This window comes from Acomys minous (assembly GCF_964271855.1).
Source record: "Acomys minous genome assembly, chromosome: 1".
Taxonomy (NCBI): domain Eukaryota; kingdom Metazoa; phylum Chordata; class Mammalia; order Rodentia; family Muridae; genus Acomys; species Acomys minous.
Window position 1 is genome coordinate 62,008,710 of NC_140483.1, and position 21,765 is coordinate 62,030,474.

Genomic DNA, 21,765 nt, shown 5'->3' on the forward strand with positions numbered 1-21,765 from the left:
TATAAACACGGATTATGGGCCAGATTCAGTGCATGGGTTATGATGCACCAACTGCTGACACAGTTTGGATATGGGCAGCTGAGTTTGTGCAGGCTGCCTTCTATTCACCAGATCTCACAGGCCTGACCATTCTTCTGCTCAGAACCAATTCTCACCATGACAGTTCCTAACTGGCCCAATAATGATATCAGTAATAGCAACATTTAGTTCTGCTGTGAGCTGTGACACACACACACACACACACACACACACACACACACACACACACACACACACACACATGTGTGAGTGAGTGAGTGATCATCACAGAAACCCTACTGATGAATCCTGTGACTAAAAGGAGCCAAGAGCTGCGATGTGGTGCACACTTTGAATTCCTGCACCAGGGAGATTGAGGCAGAAAGATCAAAAGTTCCAGGCCAGCCTGGGTAACACAGAAAGACTCTGTTTCAAGATCACAAGACTGGTCATGGTTGCTCTCAGGAGGTCTTTACCTCAACATCTGTAATCCCAGCAATTTGGGAGGATTGCTAAGAGTTTGAGGTCAGCCTGGTCTCTATACTAAGTACTACCAGACTGACTTAGGCTACGCAGTGTCTAGTCAGAAAGCAGAGACTGTGAACAGGAAGGCTATAGCGGGGCTATAAATCCTCAAGGGCCTCCCCACGTGACCCACTTCCTCCAGGGAGGCTCCACCTCCTATAGGCACCAGAATTTTCGAAACTAGTCCCACCAGCATGGGACCAACACAAACCCTGAGCCCATGGTGGGGCTTTCACATTCAACGCACAACACGCTCTCTCTAAACAAACAGGATGAGGGGCATTTCCGGGTTTAGACTGAGACCTGCCACATGATGTTGGGGTGGACCCCACCCCCACCCCCAATCTCTCAGCATGATGTTGGCACCAAGTATTTTGGATTTCAGAACCTTTAGTTAGGAATATTCAACTTGTGGTGACACATAAGGAATAAGTTTATTTTGTGACTACAGGGATCCTCAGTCTTGGCACCATTATCAATGTATGTCAGCTAAGACTATGCTAGGGATGCTTACACCATTCCTCACCTGTAACCACTGGACAGTACTACCACAGCCCACACAGGAGAATCAAAACTGTCTGGAGACACTGCCGGCTCACCTTCTGGAGGTGGGAGGCAGTGGAACTGTTCTTAGCTGAGAACCAGTAGGCTATACAATACAGAACCTGTCTATAAGAAAGAGCATTATCTGTGGATAAATCAGTGCCCATCATAGCCAGTGGGACCAGTACGATGGCTTGCCACTTGCCACTAAGCCTGGCAGCCTGAGCTGGGTCTCCGGAACCTAGAACTTTACATGGTGGAAGGAGAGAACTGACTGGACTCCTGCAACGTGTCCTCTGACCTGCACAAGCACGCACACACCATTTACTCACACACAAAGGAATGAATACACGTGGGAAAAAAAAATCGCATCAGTTTCTTTGCTCTTTTGATATAGTCAACACTGCCGACCTGAAGGGTGGGCAGTAACCTTCGTTTCCTAAACACACGGTATCAGAAAAATGACTAGCCCTCCTAGCCAGGCATGTCACTGATGCCCTCAGGGGTCAGTTTCTAATCTCCTTCATGGGGGAGGGGCAAAGCATGAGATCACAGCTTATGATGATTCCAAGAAGGGTTTTTATTGGACATTTAGAAAAACGAGTGTTTGAAAGTCCTGAGGATGCCTGTCCTTCAAGTCTTTCAAGATTACAGTATTGGCTCTTGAGGATGATACATCGTGTAGGTGTAGAGATTGTGAACCTTCTAAAACCAAGTTCCATCTGAATTCCCTCCCCCCCCACCCCCCCCCCACCCCCCAGGTTTCTCTGAGTAACAGAGCCCTGGCTGTCCTGGACTCACTTTAAAAACCAGGCTGGCCTCAAACTCACAGAGATCTGCTTGCCTCTGCCTCCCTGAGTGCTGGGGTTATAGGTGTGCACCACCACGCTGTACTTTTATTTTTTTAAGGAAGGTCTCTCACTGAACTTGGAACGTGCTGTTTCAGCTAGACTGGCTGACCAGCGCCCCCTAGGGATCCTCTCTGTCTTCGCATCCACCTAGCGCTGCTGGAGTTGCAAGCATGTGCCCATGCTCTGCTTTTTATGTGGTGCTAGGGATCTGAGTTCAAGTCTCCATTACCCACTGAGCCATCTCCCTGGGCCACTTCTCCCATCTGACATGCAGAGAGGTGAAAGGTTTGGGGGTACAGCTGCTGTAAGGAAGGACAAGCAACCTCAGACTCAGTTGAGGTTACCAGCCTGCTGGAGCAACTGAACCCCTGAACACTTCTGCTTATGTCTAGTGGGCATAAGCCCTGGGCACTTGGCTTGATTACTGCCCCGGATCAAAGCAAAATTAAATTACTTCACAAGCTTCCTTTCAGAGAGCCCGACACGCAGGCGGGCTGACTCACCTTCCAGAAACTATCCACTTTGCCGTACACAAGGGACTGGTTCTGCCTTTTGATCTCGTTAATGTGGTGGATGTCGCTGGAGTTCAGGTGCTGCTCGACCACGAAGCCCAGAAAGCTGTTGTCTGGAGTGTGAGCTGATGTGGAGAGCAAAAGACAGGGCTGTGAGCAGTTAGCAGGCCGAGAGCGGCGGTGGCAGTTCACACCCGACACAAGCCCTCTTACCCCCTGGCACGTGTTTGCACTTCGTTCTGCCTCACCTAGGGGCTCACAGTCTACTCTGATTCCAGCTGTGCTTACCATCTAGTTTGTGTAAATCAAAGCCAAGCCCCATAATCTACAACTTCCCCTCCACTGTGGCTTTACTCTCTGAGAAAAGCTGTCCAGGAGCTGGGGAGATGGTTGATTGGGGGAAAGGCAGCACGGAAAGCCGACACAGCCCAATCTGTGGGATCCAGGCTCAGTGAGAGACTGTCTGAAGAAATGAGGTGGAGGGTTAGGGCAATTAGAGTTTGATCAGGTTGAGATGGCTCAGCGGGGGTGGGGGTGGGGGTGGGGTGGGGAAGGCACGTGGTCTGCAAGCTAGAGCACCTGAGTTCTGTTATAGACGCTGGAAGAGAAAAAGCTGGGTGTGGTGGCGTGTCAAGTGCATTCCAGTGCCTCGCTGGCCAGCCAGTCTAGCAGATGAACTCAAGGTTCACTGAGAGACCTTGCCTCAAAGTATCTCTCCCTCCCTCCCTCCCTCCCTCTCTCTCTCTCTCTCTCTCTCTCTCTCTCTCTCTCTCTCTATATATATATATATATATATATATATATATATATATGGAAAAATACTAAGATGGAAGTGATTGAAGACATTAAACACCACCTTTGGCCTACACACACACACACACACACACACACACACACACACACACAATGTATAGGCATAAACTCCAGTATCATGGTCAAACACAGATAATATAGAAAACAGTGGTCCCATGAAATTTATGGCTTGATGACATCCTAGCCATTTTGACTTGGTTAAGTATAGGTGAGGTTGCCTGTACAACAACAGCCACACACACAGCATTTCGAGACAGGGTCTCACTGTGTAGCCTTGACTGTCTTGGAACTCGCTTTGTAGACTGGGCTGGCCTCGAACTCACACAGATCTGTCTGTCTCTGCCTCCAGAGTGCTGGAATTAAAGGTGTGAGTTACCATTTGCCTGGCAACAAGACAGGTCTCCTTAAGAACTGTAACCAACAGCCAGATTATGATTGCCACAAGGGGTTATATTGGTCAGGTGTGCAGACTGAAGACCAAACAAAAAGCGAGGGTCTCTGGAGTACAAACCCCTCTAAAAGGCAATCCCTGCAAAGCCGTGATGTGTACAGGGCAGGCTACACTGGAAGAAGAAAGATTTTTTTTTCCCCTCTGGCCCTCCGTACCTACGAGTTCTACAGCTTCATCATATGACATACTAAGTGGGAAGTTATACCACAGCACTCAAGAACACTTGTATTCTGTGTCTATAGGTTTTGGAATGTGTGTGTGTGTGTGTGTGTGTGTGTGTGTGTGTGTGTGTGTGTGTGTGTGTTGTGTATGCCTATGCGTGCATGTGTGAGTGGAGGTCTGAGGACACATCAGGTGCCAGCCCTCAGGTGCTGTCTACCTTGTTTTTGAGACAGGATCCCTCACTAGGGCTTAGAGTTCACCGACTGGGTAGACAGCCTGGCAGTGAGCCTAGAGAGCTAGCTCCCTGTCTCCACCTCCCCAGAGCTAGGGTTTCCAGTGTGTGTCATCACGCCTGGCTTCCTAGGTGGGTTCTGGGAATTGAACTCAGGTTTTCCTGTTTTGTTATTTTATCTACTGGAGCCATCACCTCAGCCCTGCACGAGGAGGCGCTCTGACTAGAAGGTAAATGTCTCCTGACTAAATAGAGACCCCTTGTCAACTCTACCTCCAATCTCGTTCAGATAAATCTCATCTTGTCAGGAGATGGCTCGGCTAAGGCCACACATGGCTGATAAGAAAGGAAACAACCCTTGTGTGGTCTGACTCGAACAAAACCGCCAGAAGTAACACAAAAGCAAACTCCCTCAGTATCTGATACTGGCCGCTCAAGTGCACGCCACAGGATGCAACTTCAGCCACATCCACTCACCTTTGGTTCTTATCTTAAGTGGAGCTAATTTAATGCAAATATCTCTTTTGCTTTGCTGAGCCAAGGACTGTTTTGCTAGATACGAAATCAGTTCAGAAGTTCTGTGGGGTGGGGGTGGGGTGGGGGCACGCACACACAAGTGTGATTATATGCATGTGTAAACCAGAGGTCAGGTGTCTCCCTCAATTTCCACCTTACTATGTCTTAAAAAGCATTTATTTTTTATGTGTATAGCTGTGTGCCTGCATGCGGCCAGAAGAGGGCATCTGATCCTCTACAAGCCGGGTTATAGGAAGTTGGGACGTGCCAGACTCGATGTGGTGCTGGGAATCTAAGAGCAGTGTGTGTTTTTAACCACTGAGCCATATCTTTAGCGCCCCCTCCCCCGCCAGTGTCTTACACTGAACTTGAGTTCACTGCTTCCACTAGGCTGAGCTCCCTTCTCCACTTCCCCAGGGCTGGAACTGCCACACCCCACGATTTTATGTGGGTGCTGAAGATGCGTCACTTCCCAGCCCCCAGGAACCTTTCAGCCAGTTAGAGGTGACCTACTAAGAATGAGACGCCCCAGCCATCTTTTATGACGGGAGGATGAAGAGGGACAGGGGTACCACTGCAAAGGCACGCTCTGTGGAGATGCACAGGCTACATAAATACTATGTGTCACCAGCCAGAGGTGACAGGAGGAGGAGATAACAGGGCTGTGACTGGGGAGCTGTGCTCTGTCAGGCCAATCTGTTATTTCGTTTCTGTGTTTTTGAACAAGCGCCCAGAGGCATGAGCCATAGCTACAGTTAGCTGAAGAGTAAATTACTGAATAAATTCTATGGCCAACAAGAGACAAAGCAAGGGCTGGCTGCTAGTTGTTTTTCTTTTTTCCTCCTTTTTAAGGAGCAGAGAGGGGAGGGCACTAGAACCATGAAGACCAGAGTAATGGGAAAACAGCCCTCGCATTCTAAGCATACTTCCTCTTGTTACTCTAAAAGGCCCACACTGGGATCTGAGGTCCTAGACTTTAAGATGATAGTTTTTAATGTTTATTTTCAGGAAACAGTTAAAACGACTAACCATCCATTCTTGAGATAGTTGTTCTGTGATTCAGTTTGTGTAAGCCCCCATATGGGCACTTACAACCAGATAACCATCTAAAATATACTGAGTCTTATTGTAGGACATATGACTATCTAAAGCATAATAAAAATATGATATTTAAAGATCCCCAAAAGAAGAAAAAAAATACACGTGTAATTTCTGTGTGTGTCAAAGATTCTTTTAGCTTATAGTTTGAATGGTGTGGGGAGAGGAAAAGGCGGGGTCTCACGTGGCCCCCACTATATATCCCACTCGCTGTACAGCCAAGGATGACCTTGAACTTGCCCTCCTGCCTCCACCTCCCCCTTACCAGGATTACAGGCAGTCACCACTACAACTGGCTTATGTGGTGCTACCTGCCGGGCAAGCATTCTAACAGAGCCACACCCCCATCTAGTCTTACTGTGCTGCGGTGTGTGACTGTAGTTTGGTACTAAATTACCTTTGAGACTGTGGGAGAAATATGCGACACACAGAAGCTCCCGCCCCCCTGAAATATTTCCTCTACATTTTGAAAGCTTCAACTCTTCAGTTTCATTGTGAGATAACTTGAGGGGCAGCACCTGGCATGCTGGTGGCTGAGGACTTCACACGCTTACAGACACACGCTGCCAGAACACGCATCTCACCCTTCCGTGCCTCTAGTCTAGGTGACACAACTTGCCATCAGACCCCCGGGTTTCTTCAACACACAAGCAGGTGTGACCCCAGGCTCCTTGTAGCTGTGTGCATCCAGACACGTAAAAAAAAAACAAAAAAACTTACTACCAATACAAGCATTCTTCACTCTTATAAAGAATCCAAAGCCGCAGGCCTGGCTGAAGCTACCTAAAATAACCTTTTGTTGCCAGAGAAAAGGCTCAGTAGTTAAGAGCACTGGCTGCTCTTCCAGGAGACCCAAGCTTGGTTTCTAGCACCCATACCTGGCAGCTCACAACCACCCGGAACTCTAGCTCCGAGGGGGATTCCTTGCCTCCAGGCCCGGTTGGCACCTGCACCCTGGCCCCCAAGCCACACACGTACATACACATTTTTTTTTTTTTTTTGGTTTTTTGAGACAGGGTTTCTCTATGTAGCCTTGGCTGTCCTGGACTCCCTTTGTAGACCAGGCTAGCCTCGAACTCACAGAGATCCTCCTGCCTCTGCCTCCCGAGTGCTGGGATTAAAGGCGTGCACCACCACACCTGGCCTTCTACATACACATTTTTAAAACCACAACTTCTCACCTGGCTCTAACTCAACCCAAGGTGACTTTTTTTTTTTTTTTACTTTGCCTTACTTTGAGAACACAGACATCCGCTGTGCTCAGAAGGCCTGAGGCTGGACATCTGCATCTGAAGGTCAGTCACGAGACCCAGGGAATGCAGTGTGTCTTCTGTAATTACTCCATCCCAGAAGAGAAAAACCACCAGGATTCCTATAAAAACCACCCTGATATCTGAGCTCTCTTTACTTTTCAAGTTCTGTCCCGAGCACGGGTCGGCAGTCACTGCCAACTAGAACAGAGCTAGAACCCCGTAGGGAGGCAGCCTTGTGGCGAGCCTGTGAGGAAGCTTCTAGCAACTGGGTAAGTTAAGGAGGGAAGACCCACCCTGACTGTGGGCAGCACATCCCATGGGCTGGGGTCCTGCATTGAACAGAAAGGAGGAAGTAAGCTGAGCCCCAGCGTTCACTCTCTCTCTGCTTTCTGACTGCTCACATGTGAGCGTCTCCCTCGCACTCTTGCTGCCGGCCTCCCTTCCCACCCTCCACCCTCACACCAACGCCCAACCTTGAGGCAAAGGAAAAACCTTTCTTAACATTAAAGTTTCTTTGGTCAGGTGTTTTTGTCACAGCCACGAGAAAAATAATAAGCGGAGCGTATGATAGCTACTCTTTCGCTTACCACCACAACAAATCTATAAGAGATGAGGGCCCAGTGAGCTCTCACCGGTCTGCAGGCCAGGAAGCGGCAAGCAATCTGGGATGCTGAGCCAGAACCTTCTTGCACAATTCTCACAGACAGAACGGTAGCATAGATTTTATTTCCTGTACCCTAAATAATGGCAATAAACCACACTTTCAGAGCAAAATCGTGTTCTACTGTAGCTTAAAACACAAAGAGAATGTACATAGATATGTATGTTATACACCACCGTACATGTATAGGCCACACCGCTGCGGTTTTGTGAACAGCTTTTATCATATGTATTTGCTGTTATGATCAACTTAAAAAAAATTTTTTTTTTTTTTTTTTTAATTTTGGAGACGTGTTCTCCTGTAGCCCATGTTGGCTATGTAGCTGAGGATGACCTTGAACTTCTGGTCCTCCTGCTCCTCCTCCACAGTGCACCACTACGGCCTGCTTCCGTCGTGTGAACCCAGGGCTTCATGCACGCTAGTCTGGCACTCTACGAACCGAGCCACGGCTCAGCCCCTCCTGCCTTCTTCAAGAATAAGTACAAAATTCTTAGTAAGTGAAACTGACTTTACTTTCAATTGAATGAATCTCCAAGGGCTGTTCCCCCCCCCCCCCCCCCCCCCCCCCGGTAAATCTTAAACACCTCTAAGAATTTTGAGCTACACCCACATTACCCAATCCCAAAGCATAGAACCCCAAGCCCCAGCCTGGATGCATCTCAGTCTTCATAGCTACCAGGCCCAAGGCCCGAGGGGGGTAAACTTCTCAGGATTCATCAACTGCCCCTCTCTCCTCTCTCCACCTTTCAGGGAGCTCAGGACACATCGACTTTTGGCAATAAAAAAAGTTTTCTTTCCCCTAAAAACAAATGCTTTAATTGCTTTTCCTGTTTATATCTGATATATGTCCTCAGCGTTAAAGAAAAAAAAAAAAGTAACAGAGAAAGACATAAAGACAGAAGTTACTTATGATCTTACTGCCTAACAATATCCACCATCAGTGGGTTTTCTTACCCTCTAGGTCTATAGGTAGTTCTTATCTTCAGACTAAAGGGGATCCTGTTACATCTTACCCCCCAACACACACACACACACACACACTTTTTTTTGCTACACGTGTATGTACGTTCCCACACATATGTATATGTGTGTGTATGTGTGTGCATCATAAGGTGATCCTGGTTGTCATTTCTCTAGCTATACACCTTTTAAAAGTTTATTTATTTATTTTTATTTTTATTGCACACGAGTGTTTGCCTGAATGTATAGATGTGCACCACATGCATCTCTGGTGACCCTGGAAACAAAAGGGTGTTAGATCTCCTGGTACAGGAGTTTCACATGGTTGTGAGCTGCCATATGGGTGCTGGGAACTAAACCAGGTTCCTCTTCAAGATGCTGAGCTATCTCTCTAGCCCTCAATTTTTCTGTTTGTTTGTTTGTTTTGTTGTTGTTGTTTTGTTTTGTTTGTTTTGTTAATTTTGGAGGTAGGGTCTTTTAAGACTTCAGCAAGCAGGGTAGCCTGGCTGGCCAGCAAGCCCCAAGGGTCCTCCTATCTCGGCCTCCCTAGCACTGGGATTATAAGGGCACACCACCTTATGTGGCAGTTTACCATAGCCTCTGGGAATTGAACTCATATCCTTATGCTTGCACAGCAAGCATTTTACCAGTTGAGCCATCTCAGCAGCCCACCATCTGGATTTTAAAGGTGCATATGGATAGTGTCTACACTTTTCATATTTTACCAAAGCTGATGTTTTTGAATGGTTATGACGTTTGGCTCATTGAGAGGAGAGTGGGTGAGATCTAGAGAAAACAGCAAAGCACAGTGGAGCTGAAATCCTGAGTTTCTGAGCTGTTCTTAGAGGCACATCCAAGTGAGCTGTTCAAGGGTCAAAACGCACTTTGCGGGGGTGGGGTGGGGGTGGGGGTGAACTTGAGAAAAGAACCCCCTCCTGAGGGCTGATCCTCAGATGAAAGAGCCTCGGGCTACTAACCTGCAGGTCTGACCAGAAGCAAAAGCCCTGCTGATTGTCCTTAGGGTAAAGCTGTGCACAGAAGCACCTAACCTCAGTGAAAGCTGACGGGTTTGCAGGACAGAGAACCGGCTCAATACTAAAGTTCTCACTATTGTCAGACCAAAGTCTCTTCTGATCATACAGTGGCTGGGAGCCCCAAACCCTGGCAGAAACCCAGAGTGAGGAAATCAGTAGCAGTGGCTCTAACAGTCACCGTGGGTTGCGTGACTCCTCAAGCCCTAAGGACAGAAGCTCTGTAAGAAGAAATGAGTATGTCAGATTTCTCATCTAAGAAAGCAGTGCACCCTTAGGCCCGCAGATTTCTTCTTCTTCAGTCAGGGTCTCACGTAGCCCAGGCTGACCTCGAATGTTTTTGTAGGAGAGAATGGCCCTCTGGCTCCTTTTCCTCCTGAGTGCTGGGATTACTGGCGAGGATGACCACACCAGGTTTATGAAATGCTGGGGGTGAAATCAGGACTTCCTGTTGGGTAGGCACTCACTCTCTCACCAGAACCAAGGCCCAGGCCCAATGTTGAGTATTTCTTAACTCTTTCTTGATTTTTGTTGCATGAGCCACAAACTGAAAAGATATTATCCTTTGATTTTATTTAAATTCACTCAGTAGGTAATGCCTACTATGAGCAAAACAGAGAAACCCCAGGACTTCTTCCTATATAGCCCAGATGACAAGAAGGGAAAAGACACAAAAGAAAAAGGATCAATGCTGGGTGACAGAAAGTTCCAGAGGATTTAAGGCAGGTGAGAGGTGTGGGAATGGGGGGAGGGAAGAGCCGGAAGAGATTTGCATTTTCAAATTTCATCAAAGGGCAAATTTTACCAAAGGGTCATCTGAGTTACACATAGAGTCAAAGAACAGGAAAGAATGTTCCAGAAAATGTAACAGCCACTGCAAAGGCCCTGGGGTGGAAGTGTGTCTGACACAGTTGAAAAAACATGAGGGAGGCCAGAGGGAAGGAAGGAAGGAAGGAAGGAAGTCACTAGCTGATGAGGCTAGGCTTCCAAGGGCCCTGAGCCTTCTGGGATGCTTGAGTGCTTCAGGTATCAAAGCCACTGTTGTGTCTCAACAAACAGCACATCTGACTTTGCTTAGGGAACAAGGAAGGGCTCGGAGGTAGTGAGCCCCAAAGGCTACCGGGATGTTTGCAGGCAGAGACTGTGGTCTGAATTGAAACTTGCCTGAAGCCCGGTGGGACAGTCTCAGTGCAGCTGCTATTGCTACTTAAAGACACAGTCTGCAGGGAAAGATGGGGAAATTCAATTAGATCAAATGATCATTTTACCCTGGCCAACATCTTTATAGAAACCAGATGAAACTGTGAAACAGGGTATTATGAGCTAATTAGAGCTATCCAAACAAGAGATAAGAAACAGTGCAAGTTATCTATTTTGGAGTTTTGTGGTGTTTCTTTCTTTCTTAGGTGGGTCTCTCAAATAACTTCTATATTTCACTCTGTGCGGGTAAATATTTTTTCATCATTTACAAAGGTATAATACACCTTGTTTGAGACTGAGAAGTATAAAAAGACAGAGAGAGAGAGAGAGAGAGAGAGAGAGAGAGAGAGAGAGAGAGAGAGAGAGAAAGAGGGGGGTAGAGAATATGAATATATGCCTTCAGGGGTTTACAGAAAATGCATTCACAGTAGACTAACATTCATAGACAGACATTGAAACAATGCTTCAATGGCTAGTGAGTGGTTCCAGGCGCCTAGAGATGGGTAGAGTTGATTCTCTTTGCTAGAGAACAAAACGACATCCCTCAAAATGCAGAGCACAGAAGTGCTACTTAAATAGGTTCTTGACTAGTACTGGAAATACAGACAGTGTTGAAGCCTGGGATGGGCCTAGGCCCCCTAAATATATATAACAGATACGCAACTTGGTCTTCATGTGGGCCCTCTAACAACTGGAACAGGGACTGTCTCTCTGTCGCCTGCCTTTGGATTCCTTCCCCCTAACTGAGGTCCTGGTCTAGCCTCAAAGGAGAAGATACACCTAGTCCTACTGCAGCTAGTTATGCCAAGGAAGGTAGGTATCCATGGGAGGCCCCCCTTCTCTGAGGAGAAAGAAGAGGGGGAGGTGAGGTGAGAGGGAAGGATGGGGGAAAGTAAGCAAGTAAATTAGATGAATTAATTAATGGGAAAAGCAATTATAAAGGGGTAAGGGTAGAAATTTAGTTCAGTGGAAAAGTGCTTGCCTAGCAAGTATAAGGCCCTCACTTTGGTCCTCAGCTCTTAAAAAACAAAACAAAAAAAATCCCCCAAAAACCAAAAACCAAAAATATTCAAAGGGAGGAACGAGGATATAGCTCATTTGGGAGAATACTTGCCTGGAACTCATGAATCCCTGAGTTTCACCCCTACACTGTATGAATTGGGTATAGTGGCTCATGCCTGTAACATCTGTAGCCCTGAGGTGGAAACAGAAGGATCAGAGTTCAAGGTCATCCATAGCTTGGAATACATGAGAGCCGATTTAAAAAAAAAAAATTAAAATAAAAAGAAAAGATACATATTGGCACCATTCTCCTCTGTTTAAAGAAACAGTCTTCAATTGTAGATCACCAGACAGCTACAGCTGCCCAACAAACTAGTCTTGTCACATGGGGAGGAAGAGACCCTCTTGACCAGGTATTGGAGGTCACTGAGGTCAGGGTCTAGATAGGGCAACACGTCTTAACCCAAGGACCACCTCACAACGCCATAGCTCCTGTGCTGGAGACAGTCCTATCCGTGGAAAGTCCCCCATCAACTTGCTACCTGCCTGGCTTCGCAGTGGCTGATGGTCACTGGATCTGTGTTCCCCTTCAGAGTTTGAAGCAGCTCACTCCCTAATCCCTCCTTCTGCCTGCTTTGGCAGCTCTGCTTCCCCTGTTATTAACAGTTTCTTATTATCAACCACTTGATTATCTTCAAATGCAATTTGTGCTAGAAAGGCAAGAAGATCAAAGCTGGGCTCTTCCCCCTTTATTATTCAGAGTAATGAGATGGTATCATAGCAACTTGCAAAGGTGACCCACTAGATTTTCTTGCTTGGCATATCATCACATCATTCGGGACTCATTAACTGCTTTTTTTTTTTTTTTAAAGACAAGGTCTCATATATCTCATGCTAGGCTTGAACTTTGTCATGTAGCCAAATAATTTTGGCCATTTCATCCTCCTACCTCCACCTACTGAGTGCTGGGATTACAGGTGGGGAACACCACCCCCAGTTAGTGTGGCGGAACTTAGGGCTTTGAGCATGCTAGCCAAGCACTCTGTTGACTTGAGCTGCATTCCCAGCCGCACTATTTTTGATTCATTGGAATTTAATCCACTGTAGCCAGTGTTCTTTTGATACTGTTTGGGGATGCTCTGAACTCCTGACAGCATCCCCGTGGTCCTTCCTGGCTCCTTTGCCTTCCCTACTTCACATCTGCAATCTGACTTAGTCTAGGAGGAGGCTCTTCTATATGGAAAAAGGTGTTTGGGGAGGCCAGGTCTGAAGGCTTTCAAGCTCATGACCCTCATCAGGGTGGCTTAACTTCTGGTCCTTTTCAAAGCACAGAATTGAAAACATTTGTTTGTAATGTTGTGTAGTGTGCTGTGTGTGTGTGTGTGTGTGTGTGTGTGTGTGTGTGTGCGCGAGCATGCATGCGTTATACATATATATGTTATGCATATTATATATGGAAGTCAGAAGACTTCCTCAGATGTCACTCTTCTGGTACCATCCATCTTGTTTTCTGGAGACAGAGTATATTCATCAACCTGAAGCTGATTTAGCTAAGTTGACTGGCCAGCAGGCCGAAGGATGCACCTTTCTCTGCCTCCTGAGTGCTGGGATTACAGGCCTGTACCAACATGCCTGGTTTTTTACTTGTGTTATGGGAACCAAACTCAGGTCCTCAGGCTTGCAGGGCAGATACTGGACTAATGGAGCCATCTCCCAGCCCGGTGTTTCATTTCTATAACTTCACTAATATCCTTTCAGACTGAGCACCCGAGGTCTCCGCATCAATGCTGTAATGTGCCTTCCTTGTGTACAGATACCTCGGCTCCTCCACATTCCTCTAAGTCTCAAATAACCATGTAAACACTCTCTTACTATGCTGTTTGCTTTCAGCGTGGTTGCTAATGTTTTGCTCTGCGGGTTCTTTTCTTAAAAGGCATTCAACTGTGTCAACTTTCCCCGATTTCTGCTGAATCCAGGAACCGTATCCCTCTCCTAGGTTCAGAGAAAGCATTCTCTGCTTCTGGCTTTCATTGCATTTTAAACAGAGAACTTCTTTCACTTGAAGGAAGGCATGCTCCTGAAAGCCTTTGCCCACAGGATTAAAGCAGGCCTGCAGGGTGCTGTGTCCCACTCCTCTACAGGAGAAGACTCCCTCTCTTCTCTGGGGCAGGACACAAGGCTACTGCCATCATGTCTCAGAAAGTGCATGCATGCATGCACAAGCTGTACCTCCTGGTCCTAATGCAGGTCACTGCTTAGTTGATTGGCTGGCACTTCTTTCCAGACTCAGAATTGCATAGCAAGGTCAGACCCCAGGCCGACTCTAATCACGCCCTGCCATGCTGACAGCCATCTGTTACCTGGTGCACCCAATATTAGTTTGTTCCCTGAACTGTGCCTCTGGGACAGATGACAATAACAGGATGATATAAGCCCAATAATAATAATGATGATGATGTCTATCCTACACACAGCATGCTCTCACCAAGGTCTCTGGGCTCAAAAGAACATTTAAACAGGTAACACATGTAACACACTCTCTTCTCTCTCTCTCTCTCTCTCTCTCTCTCTCTCTCTCTCTCTCTCTCTCTCTCTCTCTCTCTCTCTCCCCCCTCTCCCTCTCCCTCTCCCTCTCTCTCTCTCTCTCTCTCTCTCTCACACACACACACACACACACACACACATGCGTGCATGTAGAGTTTGGGGGACAACCTCTGGTATCATTTCTTAGGCACCATCTACTTTTTTTTGAGACCAAGTGGGCTAGGCTGAACAGCCAGTAATTTTCCAAGATCCACGTCTCTCTCTTCCTTCCCAACACTGGCTTTCAGGTGCACACTGCATACTGCCACACCTAGCTTTTCCCAGGAGTCCCAGGGATCCAACTCAGGTCTTCCCAGCCCTCTACCAACTGAAGCATCTCCCCAGGCCACACACATGAGGTGAGTTTTAAAACTGCTGCCTCACCTGCCATACACCCGTCTTAATTCTTTTTTTCCCCCACACCGATTTCCTAAGGATTATTCTAACATGTTCATCAAGACATTGAGGGATGAAGCAAAGGTCGACCTCTGGGCAGCTGTGACCCCTAAGGCACAAGGGGCAGCCATGGGGTAGGGGAGCACGGAGACACGTCAGCTCAGGCATCGATAGGGCCTTGACTCAGCCAAAGAATAGACTGACATTTCAGAAATTCATTTTAGCATGGGTACGTCTAAATGAAATAATAGTGATAACTCTGGAAAGGGGGTGGGGGGGTCTCAATCCTTAGCCTTCAAAGAAATGGCTCCATTCATTTCCAGAATAGAACCTACCCTCCTCAAAGAGGTGGGGACTTAATTATAACTTAGCTTTGGCACAACCTGTCTAGTTTGGTACTTGCCTTCACAGTCTGTGGCCAATTAGAAATAAGGCAAGAATATGGGAACGGAGGTGAACAGGAAGAAAGCAAGAAGAGGGAGAAAGGCTGTCAATGGCAACGTCTCAAGGCCAGCAGCAGGGCCAGCGAGGGCATCGGTCCGAAGGAGATTTGTAACATCCACCATGTCAGCTGACTATCATGGACTGTTTGAGCACACAGAGAAGTTGACTCTGGAAGTAAGGCAGGAATCTCCTACTTTAGACCCAAGCAAGCCTGTCTCAATGTCTCCTGCAAGGGCCCTTGTCCGAGGAGGGGCTGGCCCCATGACCCTATGGCAAAACAACCTGCTATCACGCTTTGAGGACAGGTAGAGGGTGAAGTGTGTCTGCTGTTTTACTACTTTGTGGGTTCTTCTTTCTTCTACATTTCTTCAACCCTTTTCTTCCTCCCTTTCAACCCCTTAACATTAGATGCGAGAGGAAAAAAAAAAGGATAGAGAGGAAAGGAAAGAGATCCCTGAACAGAGTCAGAGGCTGCAAAGGGGGCAACATTGCCATTAGACTACATCCTGCTGACTAGAGGCCTCGAGCTCCTTGGGGCAAGTCTGATCTTCGCCATCAGGAGAGCTACTTTCTTTTTCTTGCTTCCTCTTTGCACACGACTACTTAACAAACCCTGACCAACAACCAATGGCAACCAACAGCAGCCAACAACCTCCCAGGCCTCTGAAAAGTCTCCCGAATTCCAAACGTCACACAATTGCAGAAACTATCTATAGCTGGCAAAAGCATGTCCCCACCAGAGCACGAGGCAAATCATAGTCAGCTGCTGTGAAGCAGCCCAGAGCCCCACACTTGGGATGAAAACAAACACATAGCTATATATTTCTGCATTTTTAAAGAAACTAAAATTCCAAATTTCTCACTACAGGGAAGGCCTCCCTTTCCTTACTATTTATTCTGTGCATAAAGATGTCTCAGTGGGAACTGGAAGCTGGAAATCAGCGGAGACCCCAACATGACTGTTTCTTCCTCAGCTGATTTCTGCTGGATGCTGTAAGAGCCAATTTGATGACCATGCCCCTGTTTTCTCTATCAGGCCACTCCAGGTGTCTGTTGGATGTTGTAAGTACCCACGGTGATGCGTTGGTGATCTAGTTTGATGCTGTTTGGTTTTGTTTTCTGTTTTTTTTTTTTTTACTTTTGCTTGCTACATGCTCCATTAAGCCCCTCATTCGAAACTAAAACTGTAGCTTTTGTAAGTCAATCTCTAGGCCATATAGAAAACGCCCTGAGTGCAGAAGCTCATCAAACTGCACACGAACACCAGCAAGGGCAGCAAGAGGAGAAAGAACAGTCTGAGTCCAGCAGTTAAAGGGACCAACCAGCAAAGTAAGAAGCTGACATTAAAATAGCCCTAATTCTGAAAATGTGTGTGGCATGCATGTGTGTTGGTATGTGTGGGTATATACACACGTCTGTGCATGTATGTGTGAACGCTGTGCATGTTGAGGCAAGATGTTTATGTCAAGTATTTTCTTCAGTTGCTCTCCACTTTCTACATTGAGGCAGTCTCTCAGTTGAACCAGAGTCACGGATTTGGCTACTCAAGCTACACAGCTTGTTCTGGGAATCCCATCTCCATCCTGGGAGGGCTGGGATTGCCGATGTGCCGATGCAAATGCCCGAATACCAGGGAAGAGCCTGGCACTTGCATGTGTTCTGCAGATCAGAACTCAGTTCTCGTGCTTACAGGGGAGTGCTTTACCCAGTGAGCCATCTCCACAGCTCTGAGATCATATTTTCCTTTAAGTGCTTCAGCCAGGCAGTGGTGGTGCATGCCTTTAATCCTAGCACTCAGGAGACTGAGGCAGGCAAATCTCTGTTGAGTTTGAGGCCAGCCTGGTCCACATCTTGGGTTCTAGGATAGCCTGAGCTACATAGAGAAACCCTGTCTTGAATCCCCCACCTCTTCCCAAAATAATTTCATGCTCAAGTAATTAAGATGGAACTGTGTGGAAAGACCAGTTGACATGGAAGGCCTCATTCCTCTTAAGGATGCAGTGGCCCCTCAGCAGCACGGATATGGTGCTGGGACATGCGCAGTGACTGCTCATTCAAAAGTAATCTGCAGGCCTTTTCCATGTGGCTTCTCTTGGTAATCTGTGCTGGACACTTTTCTCTAGGACATTTCAAGTCACTACTCAAAATGTTCACCTGTAATCCCAATTACAGGAAGAATTATTCCCAAGAAAAATGTTCAAAGGCACACACTTTCCCAGCTAAGGGTCCTGAGAGGCACAGCCCCAGATGGATGGTTGTCTGGTTAACCTCCGCGCCTATCTTCAGCAGCGTTCTGCAAGGCAGAGACCACACATGACTGAATACTCACGGAACATGGTGTAAAACTGCTGTGGGTTCAGACTCCATTTTCCCCAGGGGGTCTTGTGGCCTTTCGACTGGGCGTAACTCGCATGGTTGAACTCGGGTTCTGTTCCAAAGGAGTCTAGCACTCGCAGCATGCACCTGCAAGGAAAGCGCTGCGTGTCAAACCATAACCAGATGCTGTAGTTCCAGACAGACAAACGGACAAACGCTTGAAAAAAGTAAAATCGCCACCGGAAAGAGCTTGTTCTTATGTTCCTACTTGTTCGCTTTGCATTTGTGTTTATGCTTCTGGGATTTAAACCCAGCTCCTTCTGCAAAGCTAACTAAATGCTCTACCGCTAAGCTACACCCCAACCCACCCAGCCAGGTGACTTTGGAATATCATGCACGTCAAACGTCTACACCTGCAAGGAAGGCCGCAGCCACCCAGGCAGGCGGAAATGGCTAGCCACCAAGGGCGGCCCAAATACCAGTGAGATAAACACCCGTGAATGCTGGAAGGGGCCTACAAGATTCACCACAGTGGACTTAGCACTCAGTGGGACTGGGCATACAGTAGGTGCCTAATCAATACGATGAAAGACACAAAGCACCATTATATGCACAGCTCGTACTCTGTTTAGAACATAGGGCGTGCTTCGGGGGACCTTTTCATCAGTTAACCGCATTGGACTTTTGGTGATGTGAGTGCTACAGCTATAAGGTCCTGCTTTGCCCTGGAGAGGCACTCTGCACACTGGTATGCTGATGATGTTTGAAGGCAGGGTTTGTGGAGATGATACATGCGGGCCCATGATGCCATTAGTAGCTTTATAAGAGGATGACTAGAGACCCAAGGCAGAACTTTGCACAGTAGGATATGGCCTTCACTGGACGGGAGCCACTCCATCTTGGACTTTTCCGCTTCCAACAGTGAAAAATAAATTCCATTCCACAACAAACAAGTCTGGCTCTAGTATTATGTCGAAGTGACACAAAAACAGACTGCAATTTCATTTACTGGGTGGGGGCAGCTTTTGCATATCCAACTATAATATAATAGGACTTGATTGCTAGATTGGCCAGAACCTGATGCCGTACAATAGAGTCTCATTCGCCTATTAAGCTGAGCCAAACTTGGCCCACCAGTTATCTTGGGGTGGCTGTGAGCTAAGAATTGGTTTATACTCTTTTGTATACCTGGGTATGTGTCTGTGTATGTGCATTGGTTAGAGAGAGAGAGAGAGAGAGAGAGAGAGAGAGAGAGAGAGAGAGAGAGAGAGAGAGAGAGAGAAAGAGAGGCAGACAGACAGACAGACACAGTGAGAATGTGTGTGTATCATTCTTGTGGAGGCCAGAGGTCAAATTCTGGCGTCACTCCTCAGAAGCCACATGCTTGGGAGGTGGAGGCAAAAGAGCTTCTAGTTCAAGGTGCTCCTTGGCTAGATCTTGGAACTACATTTGCTAATATGTACGCCCCTGCTTTGGATGCCCACTGTGTGTCTAAAATTCACGTCAGGAATCTTCTAAGGATTTAAACATGTATTTGCCCCAATGCCCAAGGCAGCTGGCATTTCCTCTAACAGAGACCTCAGCAGCAATACCAAATGACTTCTGGAAAGTTCTTACTGCTCAACGCTATCCCACAGTGTGAGAGAGAATCAGGAGCTCAGGGCCTGCTTTCTAGCCGGGAGTCTGGTGTGAAAGCTGGTGTGCTGTGGACCATGTATGTCTCACATTCCTGAACATTCTCTACGCTTGGCTAAGGCCTGCTATGGAGCAGAAGGTTTGTGAGTTCCGCAGTACCTCCTAGAGTACAAGTAGCACGGCAGCACTTAATAAGTGTTTAATCAAATTTCCTAGGTCCTTATGCCAATTAGAATTTACAAGTATTTCCCAAGGTCAACAGTCCTAAAGGGCTTATTGCTCACTGAAGTCTGAAGATGACATCACAAACATGGGATGCAGCCCCCACCACCTGCCATCAAGCAAGATGGCCACAGTCTCATGGTTTCTTTTGTGTGCATGTGTTGTATATCTGTGCATGCTCCTACATGTGAGCACACATTTATGTGTATGTGTGCCCTTGTGTGATATGTGTGTGTGTGTACACTTGTGTGATATGTGTGTGTGTGCACACTTGTGTGATATGTGTGTGTATGCATGCTAGATATTTCTTAGTAGTTTCCCATCATATTTTCTGAGACTGGATATCTCAGAAATTTAGAACTCACTGAGTTGGCTCAAGCATTTGGCCTGAGAGCTCCAGGAACCTCCAGTCTCGGTTTCCCCATGCTGGGACTGCAATTGTGCACCATTATGCTGAACCCTTCGTGTAGATACAGGGACCCTAACACAGGCCCTCATATTGCACAGCAAACACTTTGTCATTGGAGCCACCTCATTGGTGCCCCTCTTTCCTTTTTTGGGGGGGGGGATAGGGTCTCCTGTAACCTAGGCTACCCTCAAGGATAACCTTGAGCTTCTGGTCCTTCTGTCTCTACCTCCTGAGTGCTGGGATTACAGGCAGGCACTGCCATGCTTGGTTTATAAAGTGCTGGGGACTGAACCCAAGGCTTCATACACAATAGGCCAGTGTGACACAAATGGGACACTATCCCTAGGTGCCACGTTTCATATTTAAAGGGCAAGAAGTAGGCAAGAAAAATTCGAGGCAGCCTGCTTGTCATTTGATGAAACTGTAGCTTTGTCACAAAACAAAGACTGAGGGCTAAAGCACCCAGAGAGTCCCTGCTGTTTACTGCTAATTCAGACCAAGGAAAAACATTATGCTCAGCCATAAGCATTTTCACACAGCAAGCATCAAATACCAATCAACAGTGACCATTTTAATAACGACATGGCCTCTCTTAATTGACCCAAACACCACCACTGAGAATATTTTTCCATCTAAATAGTCCTTCTTAATAACAAGAACATCAGAGTCTATGGAGGCCTGAATCGCCCAGTTTTCTTTGCATGTTTTCCAGATGTCTAAAATTTATGGGATGGTAGGAAGGAACAACCCTGACATTCCTTCCTTAAGGCTATCATTTAGAAACAAATTGTATTTGCAGTATGGCTTATTAACCAAGAAGAAAGATGTTCTATGCAACTAAGTTTCTATACAACTAAGAAAAAAAGTTATGACTTGTGATTTGTGAAGAATAACAAGCAAACAAATGAATAATAGGGAAAGTATGATGTCACAGAGAGGGGTGTGCTGGAGCTAAGGAGATGGTATAGTGTGTACAGTGCTTGGCGCATGCTTGGAAACCCAGTCCTGAGGAAGTGAGGCAGGTAGATTCCTGGGGACTACTGGCCAGCCAGACTATGGGCCAGTTCCAGGTCATCGAAAGGCTGTCTCAAAAGTAGCTGGAGAGCGTTTCTGAAGAATGACACTCAAGGTTGTTCTCTGTCCTCCATGTGCATACACACCTACACACATGTGTACAATATACACATGTGTACCTATACACATGCACAAAAGAAAAAAGTTAACAAAAAGGACAAAGTATGATCCAACTCAAAGTTTCCTAAAAATAAAAATGGTAATATCCCAAGCAAAGGAAAAAAACCACAGATACTATTAGGATAATATACTCAAGAGTCAATACAACCATCACAATCAACACAGTCAGACAACATACATAGTCAGCACAGTTAACCCTGTCAACATAGCTATCATTCAAAAGAATTAGCACAATCAACACAGTCCACACAGTCAACAGTCAGCCAGCACAGACCACATTGTCAAAACAATCACTCAATATATTTAGCACAGTCAACAGTCATTCAATAGTTAATACAGTCAACAGTCATTAAAGCCAATACAGATAACAGTCAACAGCCATCAAAGTCATCCAACAAAGTCAACACAATCAGCACAGTCTACTCAGCACAGCCAAACAACAACAACCATTCAGCATAGTAGCACACAATCAATAGAATTAACAGTAAATACAATCATCCAACAAAGTCAACACAATCAGCACAGTCTACTTACTCAGCACAGCCAGCCAACAACAATCATTCAGCATAGTAGCACACAATCAACAGTCAACACAATCATTCAACATAGTCAACAGCTACCAGTCAACAGTTAACACAATCATACAGTCATTCAACTTAGTTAACACAGTCAAAACAGAAACCCTTAATACAGTTTCTATCCCATCAGTCTCCCTGCTATAAATATTTCATTGCCCAA

The 21,765-nt window shown here is 46.5% G+C and overlaps 1 protein-coding gene across 2 annotated transcripts in view; it reads right to left on the reverse strand.

The window, feature by feature from the left end:
• Positions 1–21,765, reverse strand: part of MGAT5 (alpha-1,6-mannosylglycoprotein 6-beta-N-acetylglucosaminyltransferase) — a 280,628-nt gene that overhangs the window by 73,871 nt on the left and 184,992 nt on the right. For both annotated transcript variants that reach the window (XM_084785708.1, XM_084785707.1), the window contains exons 11-12: positions 17,581–17,714; positions 2,441–2,574 (exon numbers count right to left, since the gene is read on the reverse strand). In XM_084785708.1, the coding sequence (XP_084641834.1) occupies positions 2,441–2,574; positions 17,581–17,714 (268 nt within the window). The remainder of the gene's footprint in view (positions 1–2,440; positions 2,575–17,580; positions 17,715–21,765) is intronic.